Source organism: Thermobia domestica, chromosome 1 (genome assembly GCF_964235325.1).
Source record: "Thermobia domestica chromosome 1, izTheDome1.hap1.1, whole genome shotgun sequence".
Lineage (NCBI taxonomy): Eukaryota > Metazoa > Arthropoda > Insecta > Zygentoma > Lepismatidae > Thermobia > Thermobia domestica.
The window spans coordinates 25419067-25439049 of NC_137454.1; the positions used below are offsets into that span (position 1 = coordinate 25419067).

Below are 19983 nucleotides of genomic sequence, written 5' to 3' on the forward strand. Positions count from 1 at the left end.
TTAGCATGGACCATTTATATTTTGAATAATAATTACGGGACACCTGGGTAATGTTTGCTTAAAAACTGGACATTTTGGCGTCCCGTTTGAGAATCAAAAAACGGGACAACGGTTGAAAAGGGACTGTCCCGACTAAAACGGGACGTCTGGTCACACTGGTCGAGAGTCAAACTCCCGAAGCAAAACTTAGTAAATCTGTTATTGTTTGATTCCTGCTTTTTTCCTTACGGGTTAGTTTTCAAAATTTTAAGTGTGGAACAGTATCTCATTGTTATTGCTATAATGTAACGCCACTATAAAACCTATTATTGAAATTGTTGTTATTATTAATCTATTTTATGATTTGGCAACACTGACGGAATGTTGTCACGACAAGTCTTTGCGGGTAAACACCTTGTGCCCATGTTTGGGAAGATTCTACATTCTTGTTCGTCTGGAGTTCACTGGATGCGACTGAATTTTTTTTTTCTTTCTTTCTTGAATATTTCCGAGATGGCACAGGAGAAAAGATTGCTTGCAAGGAAGATTTATCTGCTGGTGATTCTAAAAATAGCCTTTTTGCACTTTAGAAAGTTGTGAACTAATCCATATCATCTGAGGATGCAAACACGAATTAAGATTTCCTCCTACCGGCAGCTTTAGATAGGTGTCCTCTTGTCACAAGAATGCTCGTAGGAAGCATAAGCCTACATTACTCAAAAGTTAAATTCATATTTGTTGTAAGAGAAAAATGTTGCTATAAAACGTACTTACTTTCATGAACTCTTCGTATCCATACACATGTAAGAGGCGCAGCACCAGTTTTTTTTTTCTTTTTTTTTTTATGGGGCCCACAAGACCCTCCGATATAAGTAGTTTCTCGTTTTTCATTGGTATGACACTGGTACTGATTAAAATTTATAGAAATCTCAAACTCAGAGTAGAGGCGGATCTAAAAGGTAAAAACTGGGGGTGGAGGGGGGACAGAACCTGACTATGATAGGTATTTAATGAGTTTATAGTAAACTTTTAAAAATATATAAGTAATAGCTTCAATTATTTTTGGCACTCAAAAAACTGGGATTTAGGCCCCAGGCAAGATCTGCCTCTGAGGAAGAGGGGCAATTGTTTCGTTTGGAGGCAAGAATGGCGCCCATGAGGAGCTAGAGCATCTCTGTGACCGATATTTTGCCAACTAGAATTACTATATCTTGATTCGTATATTTCAATTAATTGAGATTTAATGGAAAAACCAGTGCCAAAGCTATATTTCCATCTCACAAGTGGCCGGTGCATATCGCTTAAAAGAAAAAAAAAAGAAAACTTCTAAAACAGAAAAAGGGAATAAAAGGATCAAAAATGAAAATTAAATAAAAAGATCCTAAGGAAACAAATTAAGAAAACTGAATAATAATAATAATAATAATAATAATAGAATATGCAAATTCTAGTAAGTCTCAAAACTATTCAATAGTGTACGGAAATCCAGAATACCATCAGTAGAGACCGCATTATACCCCAAAATCTTAAGATCTGAGTATTCCGAGCATTCCACAAGAATGATATTTCAAACCTTACTACGAGGTCCCACGATTCTTCACTAATTAAAATCACTTATTTCCTCAGAGAAAACCTGTTAATAATGCCAGAATACTCAAATTGAGAACATTTAGTTTCTTAACCTGGAAGTAAGAAGTCCATATCATAGGCGCCCAAAGAGGGGCTGGGTGTTGGGCCAACCTGGCTCACGAAAATGTATATATAATATACCAATACCACGCATATTAATTACCAGACGTAATATAGCAACCATGGAGATGGGGCCCACAGAAAATTTTCTTTAGGCGCCCCTGGTCCATATACAAATAAATCGAGTCATTCGTACTTTCTACACACAGTGTCGTAATTAAGGCATTTGATTGTGCCCCCGTATTGTGTTCTATTTCATTTATTCTTTTTTATTTTATTTATTCAAAGAATAACGAAGTCATCAAATTGCAACGTGACTATATAAAACCAGCTACTTTGAAATCAAGCTAGATAGTTAAGAGGAAAGAGGATTAATTTGAATTCTGATGAACCCTTAAATCTGTTGATGTTGGATGGAGAGAGTAGAAAAATGAGAAAATGAAAAACCATCTCGTACTAGGGACGTCATTTAGGGTAGGATTAGGTTGTCAATTGTCTCCATGAGATACGTATGTGTTAACTTTTTACTCAATAGTATAGTAATCCCCACATACACACAAACCAAGAGTTTCTGACATGTCAATGCTCAGGCGAAACTATATTTTAAGCAAGCACCTTGAAATTTGGATTAATGAAAGGTATACGCCACAAAACTAGATTCCTAAACGGCATCTTTGCAGCAGAAAACAGTGTTTTTGGATAGAGAAGAGTTTTTCCGTTGTTACTGTACAGCGTGTGCATAGACAGTTTGCAACTGTACAGCAGGTTACCAAAGTATTCTGAAATGGTATGGACATTTGATGGTCACTGGCTGCAGGAAACTTTGGCAGGTTCTGTATATTTTCAAGTATCACTAGTTTTTGTGTTATACATTTTTAACAGCCCTTTCTAATTCGGTGAATCATAACCACCCTGTATATTACTCATTGAGACCTACCAAATAGCTACAATATGAGTTACTACTTTGATGTAATTATAGGGTATGACTTAACCATTGTAACCTTGTTAAGTGACAAGGACGACAGGTTCCGTTTCTTTCCATTGGTGAGATATACGCGATTGTTGTATAATATCGCTCTCTCGTGAAAGAACAGGAATGCCATTGACTAAGGTGGTCAGCGCACCTACACGGCTTTGCCCGGAGGGTATCCACTCACTACAAGTAGTGGAGGATATGGTATATCTTCACTGAATACAATTTTAGCCTGACGAATAAACGTTACACGTCAAACAACGAAGTTACAATTTTCAATCTGCTCAAAATATCTTTTAAGATTCTTGCAGTGCGTTGACTAAATGTTCATGTTCTTGTTTCGTAACTGAAAGAACTGGGTTCGAATTTTACGGTCCACAACTGCCAGGTTTCTACCGCGGATTTTACTCACTTTCACTATCAACGTTTCTACCATCACTCAAACATTTTTTTTTTTTTTTTAAGCAGGTGATCCTAACAATTTGACTATTTGCTTAAAGCAGGGATGTAATGGAGAGTAGTATACGATGTGTATTCACCTAGTACCGCGTATACTGATTTTAGATCCGATTTAATGGTGGATATAAGGATACGTATAAGCTATATTTTTTTAAAGAAACAGCCGAGCGTATATATATATCATTGGTTCAAACCATATTAATTCGCAACATATAGACTCCTATATTAATGACAAATAATATTCTTACTCTGAACGACAGTACTGTACCACAAAACTCAGACAAGTGGTTTTAAAAAGCCATTACCTAATGGAGCAGTAAAAATGACAAATCGGGATGTTGGAGTACCAAAATAATGCACTGTTTTGAGTTTTCATGCTTTGTTATGGAGCACTTTCTAAATCAATTTTTAAGTGGGACTACTTATTACGTTCTACTCACTATCCTATTTTTTTTTTTTTATCCCCTTTTAAAGCAAACATTTATTTTTATATAGATGTTCTAAGGATGTACGAGTATATTTACATAGTCAAAACTGGATAATTTGGAAAGTTCTATTACTGGAAATTCTGTCCTGAACACTATGTCTAGAAGTAGCAGATCGAATATTTTAACCTGTCAAATTCGATAAGTGGGATTAAGTTGGTGGTCCCAGGTGTGACTATTTTTAAAATCGCATTAAAGTTCACTTAATTTTATATTGGTAATTAGCTTTTCATTTTAATAACAAGGCGATCAACAATATTTTATAACATTCCAATGTAATTATGAGCTACTAGAATTTAAATAAGCTTTACCTTATTCAATTGTGTAATTATAATTTATAGAACTTTATGCAAATTTCTGAATCTCAAGTATAACTTGTAAAATTTAATTTACTTAAATTTCTCCTTCCTGTCTTTTTGAACTAAATTTGAGACGATCACGAGACCACTTGTGGTCTGATGACCACAGCAAGAAACTTGAGCGAGTATTCTGATTTAAAAAAAAAAAAAAAAAAAAAAAAGTTCCTAAATCAGTTCTGGAACACATTTTCCAGTCATTCAATTGTAAAATCAAAGTAATACGTAAAGTTTTTAGCTTTTAATCCACTTTTCAACTCTAAAAATGTCTCACCATAAACAGATACAATTTTAACAGGAGGCCAACATACTTTTCTACATTGAGCCTTGAGGGAACGCTTAGAGATGCGTGTAGTCCTATATGAAAGTGAAGTGTCAGCCTCTTCTAGGCTCCTCTATAAAATAACTTCCCTAAAATTAAACCCCTTGGCAATGTTAAGTTTTGGGAGTTATATGGTTTAGTTTCTTGCTTAGAGTTCTCAATTTATTCCCTTCGAGTAGCTGCCCAGTTGTCCTCACGACACTGATTAAACAACGCACCGCCAAATCACCGACACTGAAACGTAAGCCTACAGTTTAAGGTGGAAACCGAACCATTATAATGCATTCACATCTTTTCAAGGCTTTTCAACCGGAAATCGAACTAGCGACCCCTTCACCAAAGGCACGCACGCTAGCCACTAGTACAGTGGGAACGGTGTACAACTAAGTACTGACCACAGCCGACACTGCTTGGCTTCGATGATTTCCTAGGAACGGAATAATAATAATAATAATAATAATAATAATAATAATAATAATAATAATAATAATAATAATAGACCCTGGTTTGTAACCAGACGAGAGTTTGTGAACCTCGTGACTTTTTCTACGAGTTCTCACTTTTCGTCCCACATGATTATTACACCAATTATTTGGTAATCGGCTCTTATCATTTAATCACCCGTCTCTTATCCTACAGGATATAATCGAAGGACAAAGCTAACATTTAATTTTATTGCAATAATAATCTTCTCATTATTATCTTTATACGAAGGCCTCAAATCTTTCGAAAGAAAAACACCAGCTTTAAAAAAGTGCAATGCAACTGGTAAAATTAATGTACTCAACCATGCTGTCTATAGTTCTTTTTCAGTAGTATGGTCTCAGCCTCGTAGCCTTTGGTAGAACTAGAAAGGAACGCTAAGAGTCTTCATCCCGGCGAAATTAAAATACCGCTAATTTTACAGTAATTATGTGATATCTTCAAATAGATAAAAGATAATTGAAATATAAAACAAGAGCGCCCTAGACAATATTATTTTGCATGAGGTACCGTTACCACAAGTCACCTAGTAGCTTTCCGTTTCCAACCGTTTAGAAACGTGAAAATAAATGCCGATTTTCAAAATGGCTCGAAATCCAAAGCAGATAAGTGAGTCGTGATAACGGTTTCTCATGTAAAATAATATTGTCTAGGGCGCTCTTGTTCCAATTTCAATTATCTTTTATCTATTTGAAGATATCACATAATTACTGTAAAATTAGCGGTATTTTAATTTCGCCGGGATGAAGACTCTTAACCGATGTTGTGACTGTCATGGGTGCTTTGGCTATAACTAATTTTCTTTCTTCCTATAGACAGCAATGTGAGTAACACGCCGTTTCTATTTGTAGCCTGACGCAAAAAAGACTTCACCTCTATAAATAGGTTTCTTTAAACAACGAGTCACGCCTCTGGACTGGATTGCATTCGACTCATTGGGTTTTCTAGCTTTCGACTATCTCATGGTCAAGGGCAAGACTTTAGTTCTTATGGCCTCGGCCTATCAAAGTCACGTGTTCATCTATCATTCTGGACTTTAAAATATGTTGTCACTGCTTTATGTAAATGTCACTGATGAAACTTAACACTACAAAGTTCAGTAGATGCACAAAATATTTACCGTATCTATTTGGAAATTCTAAATTATTTGTCTAGTTTCGTTGTTTAATGTACGATTATGCAGTTAAAGTTTGTGTAAGCACAGCAATAAGTATATAGGATGTGTCAAGATAATCTCTCGCTGCATCAACAAGAAGAGCTCTGTCTAGGAATATTATTTATTTATTTATTTATTTATTTATTTATTTATTTATTTATTTATTTATTTATTTAACAATCACCAGATACAGCTCAGAGGCCATTTTGTACTGGATATCTAACAACAACAATGGAAAGGATTTAAAAAGGTATCGGCCAGGGCCTGTTTAGTAGGTACTATCCCGGCATTTGCCTGAAAGGACTGAAGAAAGCACTGGAAAACCTCAGTCAGAATGGTCGACAACGGGAATCGAACCCACGACCTCCCGAGTGCGAAGCCAACGCTCTACCACTTGAGCTACTTCGCTCGGTAAATTCATTTCTCGTTACTTAGCAATAGGTGGTTACAAATCCTGGGTGAAATCCAAGGGTGCCGATCCTAGGAGGCGGGGGGGGGGGCTGGTCCTTCATGTTTTTTTAATGTTGTATGTATTTTTATGAATATACAATATTTGGCATAGTTTGAATTCAATTTGTCTTAAAATCCTCATATAAGCCTTCTTAAGAGCCTTGTATGCAACCAAACATACGCCTAAATGGGCCTTCTCAAAGTTAGAGAAATCTGGGCCCTTGGTGAAATCTAGTACCTTTAAATTCCAGCAGATACACAATGCTTTGAAAGCAAATTTCCGCAAAGAATCAAAAGTGGAGTTGTACAAAAATACGTATGATTACACAGAAATTCAGAAACTGATAGAAACAGCTGTGAAACAATTTTTCACTGTAAACCACCAGCAAACTGAATCAGAACTAGAGAAAAATTCTCGCCACTAGTGGCGGATCCAGAAGGCAAAAACTGGGGGTCAGCCAGAACCCATATTATGATAGGTATGAGTATGTCATGAATTATTTTTCACTCAAAAAACTGGACGCCCGAAGCCTCCGGCCCAGATCTGCCACTACTAGCCACAATGGACCAAACACTCAGTCAGAGCAGACAGCCATTCGAGAGATTCGAACCTAAGATCTCTATTGTTCAGTGTGACATCAATCTCTCAGTTTATGTCCAGTTGAGTCAATTTTGAGTAATGTCCCTTTCAGCAGCGAGGCTATACGAGACGTAGACCTACTGATTAACGTGGAATCCGAACCACATGAGCTCCTGTCGGGAATTAAACACGGGTCTCCCATGTCAGAGGCCCATACGCTAACCGCTTAGCCACGAAAATCCAGTCGAGGAACAATGAAGAAGTAGATTCATATAGAGAAAAGTCAACAATGTAGTTTCCCCATTTAAATTAATAATATTGGAGAAATCAAAGAATACAGGAATTTTCCTGTGTTATTCTCCAGAAAATACAAAATACTAATTTTTTAATGGTCTTGATCCTTGCTTGGCACGTCACGTCAACTTGCTTAAAGTCCTTTGGAGATAACTGACGGATCGCTAACTCATTACTATTTCATTTAAGCATTATTTTCTTAGTAGTAAATCCTATAATATTTTTGGTGTAGCTATAATAAAGAAAAAGCTCAAAGCTGAGACATGTCAATCTATAGATAGTATGGTGCTGAACATACTGCATCCTTGGGAGACCAATCTTACGCGTAGTTTTCGAGAAAAAACTAATCTTTATGGCGTTGAAAGGTATGTCGTTACTTAATAATACCTGCTAGCTTTTATTCCGCCAGAATAGCTTATTTTTGTAGTGGATATGTATAAAAGAAACCACTGTTAAATAGCAATAACGAGAATAAATATCGTATTTTTAACTGCGCAGAGAAATTTTAACACAAATTTTATCCATTGATTTCCTCAAAATTTTGGAAAATTTGAAAAGAAAAAAATAGGGGCGTCAATAGTGAACTACTTTAATTCCTTTCTTACATGTTAAACTGGCTAGTCTTTACTCGAAAAGGCACCCGCACCCTTTATCTACAACAGCTGCCATAATTCCAGGAGGAGAAATTTAATTGGCATACAATCATTCACAGTTTAAAACAATGAAGAAAACAAGAATTTTAGGAAAACTAAAAATGGATCAAAATATTGTGATTTCGGTCAATAATTAGCTCTTGTATCAGGGGCCACAAAATTTTTTGAATGGCAATTAAATGGAGTTTTTTTTTTTTTTTTTTTTTGAATAAGCAGATCATACTGAGTTAACTCAGTTTGGGTTCGGCTACACTATATGTAGTTCTCCAGATATAAGGACTACAAAAAAAATTTTGATTGAAATATATTGGATCTTTCGATCCAAAAATAGGGGCAAGCCTTCTATTTACCTAGCAAATATTTGAGCTGCAAATTACACTCCCAGATCAATAATGGCCGAAATTACACTCCCAGATCAATAATGGCCGAAATTACACTCCCAGATTAATAATGGCCGAAATTACACTCCCAGATTAATAATGGCCGAAATTACACTCCCAGATTAATAATGGCCGAAATTACACTCCCAGATTAATAATGGCCGAAATTACACCCCCAGATTAATAATGGCCGAAATTACACCCCCAGATTAATAATGGCCGAAATTACACTCCCAGATTAATAATGGCCGAAATTACACTCCCAGATTAATAATGGCCGAAATTACACTCCCAGATTAATAATGGCCGAAATTACACTCCCAGATTAATAATGGCCGAAATTACACTCCCAGATTAATAATGGCCGAAATTACACTCCCAGATTAATAATGGCCGAAATTACACTCCCAGATTAATAATGGCCGAAATTACACTCCCAGATTAATAATGGCCGAAATTACACTCCCAGATTAATAATGGCCGAAATTACACTCCCAGATTAATAATGGCCGAAATTACACTCCCAGATTAATAATGGCCGAAATTACACTCCCAGATTAATAATGGCCGAAATTGCACTCCCAGATCAATAATGGCCGAAATTACACTCCCAGATCAATAATGGCCGAAATTACACTCCCAGATCAATAATGGCCGAAATTACACTCCCAGATCAATAATGGCCGAAATTGCACTCCCAGATCAATAATGGCCGAAATTGCACTCCCAGATCAATAATGGCCGAAATTACACTCCCAGATCAATAATGGCCGAAATTACACTCCCAGATCAATAATGGCCGAAATTACACTCCCAAATAAATAATGGCCGAAATTACACTCCCAGATTAATAATGAATTACAATGCATAATTCCTTTGATGCCATGTTAAACTGGCCAGTCTTTGCTCGAAATGACACCCGCACCCTTTTTTACCTAACAGCTGCCATAATTACACGAGATGAATTTCCCTGGCAATCATTCGTAGATTAAAACAATAAAGAAAAATCAACCGCAGATTAAAAAATGATGGCACTTACCCCAGTGGCGCACCTGATACATTGTCCTGAAGATATATAGAGAACACAACAAACAGATCAATAAAAACAACTGATAGAAACACGAACTATTATTTCCCGAGCAGCAGATTCTCCCAATATGAGAGCTTAAGTTCGACTGAAGCATATATGGAAGATTAGTGTATGTTAGGCAATGAGATGTGACACAGAAAGGAACATTTATTAGTACGTAAGTGTAAATTACTCTTTTCAACAGCTACTGCTTTTCGATGGAAACTTGGATCATAATTTATTCTGAAGGTCGAATGGTGTTACAAGGTAGTGAGTGACGTGGAATACTTTTGACAATCATAATGTAAACAAAACATTTTCCAGCAAGTTCTTTTCTTCCGATCTCACATTTTACCGTTTAGTCATTAAAACAACAAGAGTAGACGCAAGAAAGCTTTAGAAATTGTCAACAACTATGATATCTAACTTTCAAGGATATAAATGAGCGTAGGTACTGTCTACTCTTAACTAGGGATGGCCGGATCCGGATCTGGCCGGATCCGAAGATCCGGATCTGATTGGGACCGGATCCTTTGGATCCGGATTTCGGATCTGGATCCGGATCTCAGATTTCGGATCTGGATCCGGATCTCGGATTTCGGATCTGGATCCGGATCTCGGATTTCGGATCTGGATCCGGATCTCGGATTTCGGATCTGGATCCGGATCTCGAATCTGGATCCTGATCTCGAATCTGGATCCGGATCTCGGATCTGGGTCCGGATCTCGAATCTCGGATCTGGATCCGGATCTCGGATCTGGATCCGGATATCTAATCTCGAATCTGGATTCGGATCTGGATTCGAAATTCGGATCTGGATCCGAAATCCGGATCTCAGATTTTGATTCTTATCCAAACCCACATCCCACCCAAATTATGATAAACTTGAATATCTAAAATTCGCCGAAAGTAATTTCACGAAGTCCTCACAGTAAAGAAGAGAATAGAAAATTAAGACGAATATTGGCAAGTCTATTTGTTTCCTTCATTCTACTCTAAAGATCAAATGTTTGGCTTACTTATAAAAAAAAAAAGATCCGGATGAGAGTTCGAATGTCGAATCTAGGTCCACTCTGTTGCAGGACCGAGATGAAATACATGCATATATATATATATATATATATATATATATATATATATATATATATATATATATATATATATATATATATATATATTTGAAACCGGAGTACAAAACTCGAATATTTAATATTCCTCAATACACCTATTTCATTGACAGTTAAGAAAATATAAACAGTTAAGACAAGTATTGACTAGTTTTTACATATATTTATCTTGCTCAGTCTGCTCAAAATATCAAATGTATATTTTATAATTAGATTTAATAATTATTTAGTAAATCACAATATGAGCACCGAGAATAAACTATGAATTTTGGTGCCCCTTATCTAGATTTGAAATTTCGGATTCAGACATAGAATCAGGCTGAAATATAAATATTTGAGATCTCGAAACCAAAACATACGCTAGTACCAAGATCGTAGCATAATACGGAGTGAGCTCAGGCTACTTGTTAGGATTCTTGCTTCGCAATTGGATAATACCGGGTTCGAATTCGGAGACCAGCCATCCTGACTGAGGATTTTCCAGGGTTGTTCCTCAGTTATACTGGGCAAATGCTAGGTTAGTACCTTGATCTAAGGCTCTGGAGACCTTCCTTCCATTCCTTTTCCAATGTTTTCATCTGTTGATTACTACAGTGTAAAGTGGTCTCTGAGGATGTATCTGGTAGCTTATAGTAAATAAACAATAACGACGTAATATATCTTCACGAAACGTGTGGGTTAATTTAACTACAGCCTTACAATCCCAATAGATAGCTAAAGTTTTAATATCAATTTCCTGACTTTTAAATACTATTTTCATATTGTTTCAGCTTTCAATTTTCTCATGTATGTTCCACCGAGAATTAAACCTGGGATTACATGAAGAAATGCGAATATGTTAAATATTTTTGAACACTTTAATATACAAAACACAAAACGCTTCAATGATACGATGCATGGATATGTTTTGGTTACGTCCTGCAATGTATGATTAAAGAAACCTGGAGGGTGAAGAAAAAATAACAGAAATCTCTTTTATATTTACTCATTCAACAAACTCCTGACCTCAGAAGGGCAAGCCATAAGTTAGGTAATAAAGTCATACAACGAACACTTTTATTAATACTAATAGTACTATACAACCATATCGCTCTTCTGAAATTCTCGTGTGTATATTTACAAATCTACTGTTGTTCCACGCCAACCAGTCTATATTTTTTTGCTGTACCTTCGAAGTGAAAGATATTCATTATTACATTTGTTGATGGTTGGACTCTAGTGAGTCAGAAACTACTATTAATAAAGAGTTTGTTTTGTCCAGTATTCCTGCGATTAGAAGGGTCTATCTTAAAGATGTTTCATTTGTATACGAGAAAATAAGAAAGTTTATTTTCTAAGAATAAAATAAATATTTTCAATGTGAAGTTAACATTAAGTTTCGAAGAGGAGCTAAACAGAAGAATTTGTTACCATTTAGATCAGTTTTCAGACAATTCAGTATACTCTCAAATGGGAAGAAGGCAAACTTGGAAATATTTTACTAAAGAGACTTCGATGTAAATATTGCAAGGTCAAAATGAAATAAAGAACAAAGGTAGCACAAACGTGTTATGGAAACATTTAAAAGCACAGCAATCTACTATATTAGTGAATCTGAAAAAAGTTTTGACGAATTTTAGATATTCAATTTTATCATCACAATTTCAGATGCAGGTTTGGATACGAATCAAGATCTGAGATTCGAATTTCGGATCCAGATCCGAGATCCGGACCCAGATCCGAGATCCGAGATCCGGACCCAGATCCGAGATCCGAGATCCGGACCCAGATCCGAGATCCGAGATCCGGACCCAGATCCGAGATCCGAGATCCGGACCCAGATCCGAGATCCGAATTTCGGATCCAGATCCGAGATCCGGACCCAGATCCGAGATCCGAGATCCGGACCCAGATCCGAGATCCGAATTTCGGATCCAGATCCGAGATCCGAATTTCGGATCCAGATCCGAGATCCGGACCCAGATCCGAGATCCGGACCCAGATCCGAGATCCGAATTTCGGATCCGGATCCGGATCTGAGGTTCGGATCCGAGATCCGGATCTGAGATTCGGATCCGAGATCCGGATCTGAGATTCGGATCCGAGATCCGCATCTAGGTCCGGATCCGGCAAGATCCGGATCCGGATCTCACTGGATCCGGGATATCCGGATCCGAAAACTTTTGGCCATCCCTACTCTTAACTTTAGTCATGCAATAAAAGTGAAATCACTTTCAAGCTCATGAAAAGCTATATTCAGGGGCGTACGCAGGGGGTAGGTCCTGGGGGTCCGGACCTCCCCCCCCCCGAAATCTCAACTTTTTTGTAAATGTAATCTACTTTTAGGGGCAATTTTAGAAATTTTAATATAATTTTGCCTCAAATTGTATTTGGATCCCCCCCCCGAAACGCTTTAGACCCCTCCCGAAATAAATTCCTGCCATATGGTACGTCCCTGGCCATACTGGTTTGTCTGTATCACACGAAAATGGCAGAATCCATCTCACTCCTTTTAATATAATTCGCCTAGGGTTCGGAACCATTACACCTAGGCAAATACCCCCTTTTTTTTTTCTAATAAACTAAGAAGTAATTTGTATCTTCTTCATGGACTTACCCTTTGAATGTTCGGGTCTAGCAAACTGACTCTCAGCAGAATACTAGTGCTGCCAACCGTAGGGACATAGGGACGGATTTCGTTAATTAGCAGGAAACTTAACTCACTCTATGGCCTATGAAATCCGGAGCTTCAATGTTGCGTCCATTGATTTCTGTCCTTAGCCAACTGGATATTTCTGCGAGATCTATCTTTACGTTGTCCTCCCATTTGCGCCTAGGTCTTCCTAATAGTCCTTTTCTGATTGGATTTCTAGTTAAAACTTTCAAAGAGTTCCTACTTTTTTTTTTTTCATTCTGGCTACAGAACCTGCCCACTTGAGCCTCCTAGATTTGATACTAACAATGTTTCGTAAACTGCATAAATTGTGCAGTTCCTGGTTATGAAGTTTCCGCTATTTTCCATTCCCGTCCCTCTTGGGTCTAAATATTCGTCTCATCTTCTTAAACACTTTCAATCTATATTACTTTCTTCCCTCAGAGTAAGCGACCATGTTTCGCAACCATACAGAATAACAGGCATGATTAACATTTTATATATTTTAAGCTTCAAATTCCTCGACACAATTCGCGACAACAAAAGATTTTAGCTGAATAATAACACGAATTCTGTTTTTAATCTACATTAAATTTCGTAAATATGATTTTGGTCTGTTAATATTGATTCTAGATATTTGAACGTATCCACTTCATCAAAAGTATTATTTGATATTTTAACGCATCCATAATTTGCCGTACTAAGATCCCGACGAACTTCCATGTATTTAACTTTCTCTGCATTTATTTCTAAACCCATCTCCCTGCAAGCGTTTAATAAGCAGGAAACTTAGGAATTAAAAAATAAAAAATAATGAATGAAAATAAAATATAATATGATAAAAAAAAGGGGGGCAGGTTTACAACTGTTATAATTTGATGACCACATCTCGAAATTCAAGTTAGATCAGTCATTTAAAATAATCAGAGGTATTCCAGTGCTTTCTCTCATTTCCCCTATAAGGGAGAAAAGGTAGGGAGAAAAAAAGTCAGGGTTCCAACTTAAAAGAACACGGTCATATCTTGAATCCCTTGAGATTAGAGGTATGAAAGTTGTTATTTAGACTTTACAATAATTAAAGACAAAAGTTTGAGCGTTTTTAGAAGTTTCTCTTAGAAGGAAAGACAAATGGCCGGAAATAAGTTGTAATTCTTAAAGTAAGGTGGTCATATGTAGAAATGTCGTAAGAGTTATGACATGACAATGAAAGAGACCTGATTCAGCAATTTTTTTTTCAAGTTTCCGTTGAAAGGGAAAGCAAACTATGGAGGCGTGGTACTATTATCATAGTAAAGCTAGGTTACCATGCTGCAAGAATCTTGTAGCTGTCAAAAAAAAAAAAAAAAAAAAAAAAATGCAGGTGACATGCAAAAAATAATTGATCCGCGATATTTATGTCGAATCCATAGTTTTCAGCTGTCCTAAGTTGGTGACAGCTTTGGTGCCCTGTAAGTTCAAGTTCAACCCCTGGTGGGGGCAAAAACCTCTGAGCGCTCCTAGGGGGGAGTGGAACGGACATAAGTGATAACCGGCCTATATTATAGTTGAGTCCATTTTCGGGGACGCTTAAAGAATGACATTCCAGATGCCATTTAAATTCACCCTCCATTAGCACCATGAGGTAATGGGTGAAATTTTAACGTGTAAATGGGTGATATTACTGTCGAATTCGTAGTTTTCGGGGTCGCTGAAATGAATAGTGACACACCCAACACTGTTTAAACCAGAGTTCATCCCCATTTGAATAGGGTGCGGAGGTGGAAAAAAGTCAACTACGATTGTATCGAATTCATAGTTTTCTGGGCCGAAAAAACGTCCGACCCGTTTAAAATGACTTTTGGAAGATAGCACCCGCTTCAAACTAGGTTTATTTAATCATACTGAATAATTTGATTCAAGCTTATTCTGTGGGGGTAGAATGTTTTGATAATTATGCCAAAAGTTGAGTAACCTAATTCTCCCCGTGCGAAGAACAGGCATTTCAGCTGGTATACTATAGAATCGAAAGTGGGTCGAAGTCTCTAGCAGTCATGTGAGAGCGCTAACTGGGTTGAAATGATTTTAACGTCCCACTGATTAACGTAAAATCCGAAACACATGAGCTGCCGCCGGGAATCGAACCGCGTACGCTAACCGCTTAGCCACCAAGGAGCTCGAGAGCTAGCTGGGAAACAATTTAATGCCGATAAGCTGATTCATAATACTAATGAATACGTTATAAACGGACGATCATACGGTTTGTTATCGATCTGTGTGCGAAAATCCCGCCTCACAAGACACAACTTCTATATAGGAGGGAGGAATGAAGAGAATGAAAAACAATATCGTACGTGAAGCAACTGACGTAAGCAAAAAGGCAGTAAAATGATCAAAGCTTGTTTTCATCCCGTATGTCATACTTACAGCTTATTTTTTTAAAGGGGGGTACCTAATAACATACATATTACATAGTGGTACTTACTACTATATAATTTTATATGATAATTACTTTCTTTAAGGAACAAATGGAAATTGATGAAGAAGAAAAACATAGTATTGACTCACCTTTTGCCATTGTTGCTATAATGAGTTGAAATCACAGTCTTTTTAAATACAATTCACACTCTCCTCTCTGCGTTGGCACTGAATACGAAATCTGTCTGACTCGTGGAACTGAGCTGGTAGACCGGCAAATGCGGCGTCTTGTATTAACTCTTTGCGCATGCGTACAAAGGGAAATATGCGGGCGGAATGACCCCGAACGACCTTTTTAGACTTCTTTCTTTAAGGGGAGGGGGGATGATAGGTTACAGGTATTATTTTTTACTGTCCACGTCAGGAGGCGTGGTCCACATACAGATGAATCACAATGTCTGTTGTATTTAATTCTTTAATTTCTTTTCTTCCCGTCATGTGATGGATTTACTATGTTTCACCTGTCACTACATCAAGTAATAAGATTGCGTCACGGACGGAAACAACTGTTTTTTTTTTTTCCTCTCTGTGTCATATGGATTTTTTTAAAACCAAAACCAGAGGTGGCCATTTTCCACTGGGTTTGCTCGGGTTCGCGCTCACCTGTTTCAACTGGACTCGCGCTCACTTCTCTCAACTGAGCTCGCGCTCATCTCTCTGGACTGGGCTCGCACTCACTCGGGCTCGCGCTCGCCAGTCTCAACTGGACTCGCGATCACTTCTCCCAACTGAGCTCGCGCTCACTCGCGCTTGCACTCACTAATCTTATCTGGGCTCGCGCTCATCTCTCTCGACTGGGCTCGCACTCACTCGGGCTCGCGCTCACCTTCTCAACTGCACTCGCGATCACTAGCGCTCGCGATCACTTCTCCCAACTGGGCTCGCGCTCACTCGCGCTCGCACTCACTAATCTTATAAGGGCTTGCACTCACTCGGGCTCGCGCTCACTTCTGTCCACTTGGCTTGCACTCACCCGGGCTCGCGCTCACTTGTCTCAACTGGACTCGCGATCACTAGCGCTCGCGATCATTTCTCCCAACTGGGCTCGCGCTCGCACTCACTAATCTTATCTGGGCTCGCCCTCACTTGTCTCAAGTGGACTCCCGATCACTAGCGCTCGCGATCACTTCTCCAACTGGGCTCGCGCTCACTCGCGCTCGCACTCACTGACCTTATCTGATCTCGCACTCACTCGAGCTCGCGATCACTTCTCTGAACTGGGCTCGCGCTCATTCGCACTCGCGCTCATTTCTCTTAACTGGGCTCGCGATCACTCGGGCTCGCACTCACTTTCTCGATTGGGTTCGCGCTCACTAATCTGAAGTGGGCTCGCGCTCACTTATTTCAATGAGCCCGAGCCCGGTTGAGCGTGAGTGCGGAGCTCACGAGCGTCGGGCTCGCGAGTTTGGACACCTATGACCAAAACACATTGGTAAGCATACAGGAAAGCGCGGGTGAGATCGAGACATTTCTAGATCTAGCCAAAGCCAATATACGTAGTTCTATTAAATACAGATTAGCCCCGTTTCAAAACTTTATTTTCAATTTCTAACAAGAGGGCCGCGGTGGCTCAGTGGGCCCTCCCTACTGGTCTAGTGGCTAGCACGTGCTCCTACAGTATACGGGGTCCCGAGTTTGATTCCCGGTGGGAAAGCCTTTGGAATTTTAACTGTCCTCGATGTTTCTGTGTTGGTATAGCTGTCGTTCTAGGTTACTGTTAAAGCGAGTAAAATTAAGTAGAAACTAGTAATAAGTAGATAAGCAATCTACTGAGACACGTTCGGTGAATCAGTTAATTTTTATATATATATAAAAGGGGGTAGAGCGTTCACCTCTGGTGCATGTGGTCCCTAGTTCAATCCCAGCTCGCGCCAAGCAAACTTTGTGGTGGACAAACACCGTGTGCGTGGGTTTTCTCGGGGTCCTCCCGTTTCTTCCCACTTTCTTCATTCCACCATTTCCTTCATTTCTCATCAGCACCGTCTCCTTTAGCCTAGCCAGCATAATCGTAAAACTAAAAGATTTCATTTTCAACTTCTATCAAATGAAACTAAATTTCTAGTTTAGTCCTATAGTTCTAATTAGGCTAAGAAAGACGAATGGTTAATTAAATTGACTTATTAGAAAATAATTGGTGGAGTAGGAATGTGAAAGGACACGGGAGAACCCTGAGAAAACTCACGAGCACAATGTTGTCCACCACAAACTCATGTCCTTTAGGGATGGCCTTTTTCGAAAAATCTGTTTTTTGATTTTCGGAAATTTAAGTTTTCTTTTTTTTTTTCGCGTTTTCGAAAAAATTTTTGTTTTTCGAAAAAAAATTCGTTTTCGGAAATTTTTTCGTTTTTCGAAAAAATATTCGTTTTCGTTTTTCGAAAAAAATTTTGTTTTCGAAAAGTTCATTTTTGGAAAAAGTATTTTTCGAAAAAATGTGGCCATCCCTAGTCCTAATATTGAACCAGGCACCACTTGCACCAGAGGTGAGTGCGTTACGATTCCTTCGTCCAGTCGTATTCTTGTAATCTCGATTACATTTTTCTTGAATGAACAATGTAAATATTCTGTCTTGGTTTTATTAATTTTAACCTGTTTGCTCTCCAGCGCTCCTCTGCAGGCATCTAGTTTCTCTTGCAGAGCTGCCTTGGTCTAAGTTAGCGTTCTAAAAAGCATCATTATGATATAATTAAAGTTTTCAATTTGCCATTTTCAATGAAAAAACTGAATGCCGCCTGAAAATGATGACCGTATTAGCGTGACCTGTATAAGCCCTAAATATTTACCTGTGGGTACCTGTGGGCAGTGTTAGTAGGTTTCCTTACGAAATTACCCTCGACCGAAACAAAATCTTCCCTCCTCTTATCTAATTTTCCTTAGTTTGTTAAGTGTCCAATTCTTATGACAGAAGTTACATGATAAGATTAATTTAACTATATCAAAGGAAGTGTCAACCATATTTGTTTCTTTGTTTGTTTGTTTGTTTTTGCTTCTACTTTTTTTTAGAACATGAAATTAAAAATACACTCAGTTAGCGATGAGCAAATATGCTACTTTGAACAAAGACACACACACACACAATTGCTATTGTTCGCGCCATGTGGACTTTGTGGTGGACAAACACCGTGCTCGTGGGTTTTCTCGGAGTTCTCCCCGTTTCCTCCCACTTTCTTCATTCCACCATTTCATTCATTTCTTATAATCACCGTCTCCTTTAGCCTAACCGGCATAACCGTGGGACGTAAAATTGAAAGATTTCATTTCATTTTACAATTGCTATTGCAGTGTTATTCCACATTTTTTTCTCCCGTACCCCTAAGCACAGTTCTCCATCCAATTGTACACACGTAAAGTTGTTTAAAAGAAATTAAATTGAAATTAACTTATTAAACTTAATACACCTGTTGGTGTTGATTGAAAAGGGGGACAAATAGAGACCCCAAAAAATTCGTTCAGTGTGCCAATCAAAAGACTATTTACAGGGGGATAAAGTACACATTCGAAAAAATTAACATGGGAAATTTCAAAACATATGAAGAAATGAAATTTTTTAGTTTTACGTCCCACGGTTATGCCGGTTAGGTTAAAGGAGACGGTGATGATGAGAGATGAATGAAATGGTAGAATGAAGAAAGTGGGAGGAAACAGAAGAACCCCGAGAAAACCCACGCACACGGTGTTTGTCCACCACAAAGTTCACTAGGCGGGAGCAGGGTTTGTACCCGAGACTCCAAACACCAGAGGTGAACGCTCTACTACTGAGCCACCGCGGCCCTCAAAACATATGGGAGACATCCAGTTCTACTGAGGGGCATTTTTCCCTCATTCTCCCTTATAATGCGTACACTGAGAACATTATTAAAAATTCAAAAACTAAAAGTAACTTCAGAATTAACCTGTTAATAAAATGACTGAGCTTGTTTCCGGGACTCCAACTCCTCGATTCTTGGTCGAATCTTCGAGAGTGCGAGAATCAGAATAATTCTGGATTCCAGCAATCTCTGTGCTTCGTTTTTATTGATCTGAATGCAGAGAAATCCTGTTCACACAAATATGTTGATGGAAATGGAAGACGTTTGTGATAAAAGCACTGTCACTAATTTCAATGTACTCTTTTCGAGCATAGATACAAAAATCACAAATTAACAAGTTATCGAATTCCATTTGCAGTGAACTATCAACAGACACTTCCAGCAGACCCCAGAAGCAGCATTATGTAAACATCCAGAAACATTTTTGCGTATCCCCAGGGCTACGCGTACCCCCAGTTGAATAGCACTGTGCTACTGTATTGGTTTATTTGTGAAGAACAAAGAAAAAAATTAAGCATTTATATTGGTCAATCAATGAGCGCGAGAATTTCTCTGGATTTTCACGTTTTATTAAAACAAATCACTTTGCCCCCTTTAAAAAAAAAATACCTACGAAATTTCCCTAGATTAGGTAA

The 19983-nt window shown here is 38.2% G+C and overlaps 1 protein-coding gene across 1 annotated transcript in view; it reads right to left on the reverse strand.

Moving 5' to 3' along the window:
• Positions 1–15790, reverse strand: part of LOC145683824 (uncharacterized) — an 84231-nt gene extending 68441 nt beyond the window's left edge. Inside the window, 1 exon segment of the mRNA XM_081755422.1 lies at positions 15633–15790. Within this exon segment, the coding sequence (XP_081611548.1) occupies positions 15633–15642 (10 nt within the window). The 5' untranslated portion in view covers positions 15643–15790.
• Positions 15791–19983: the final 4193 nt, after the last annotated feature.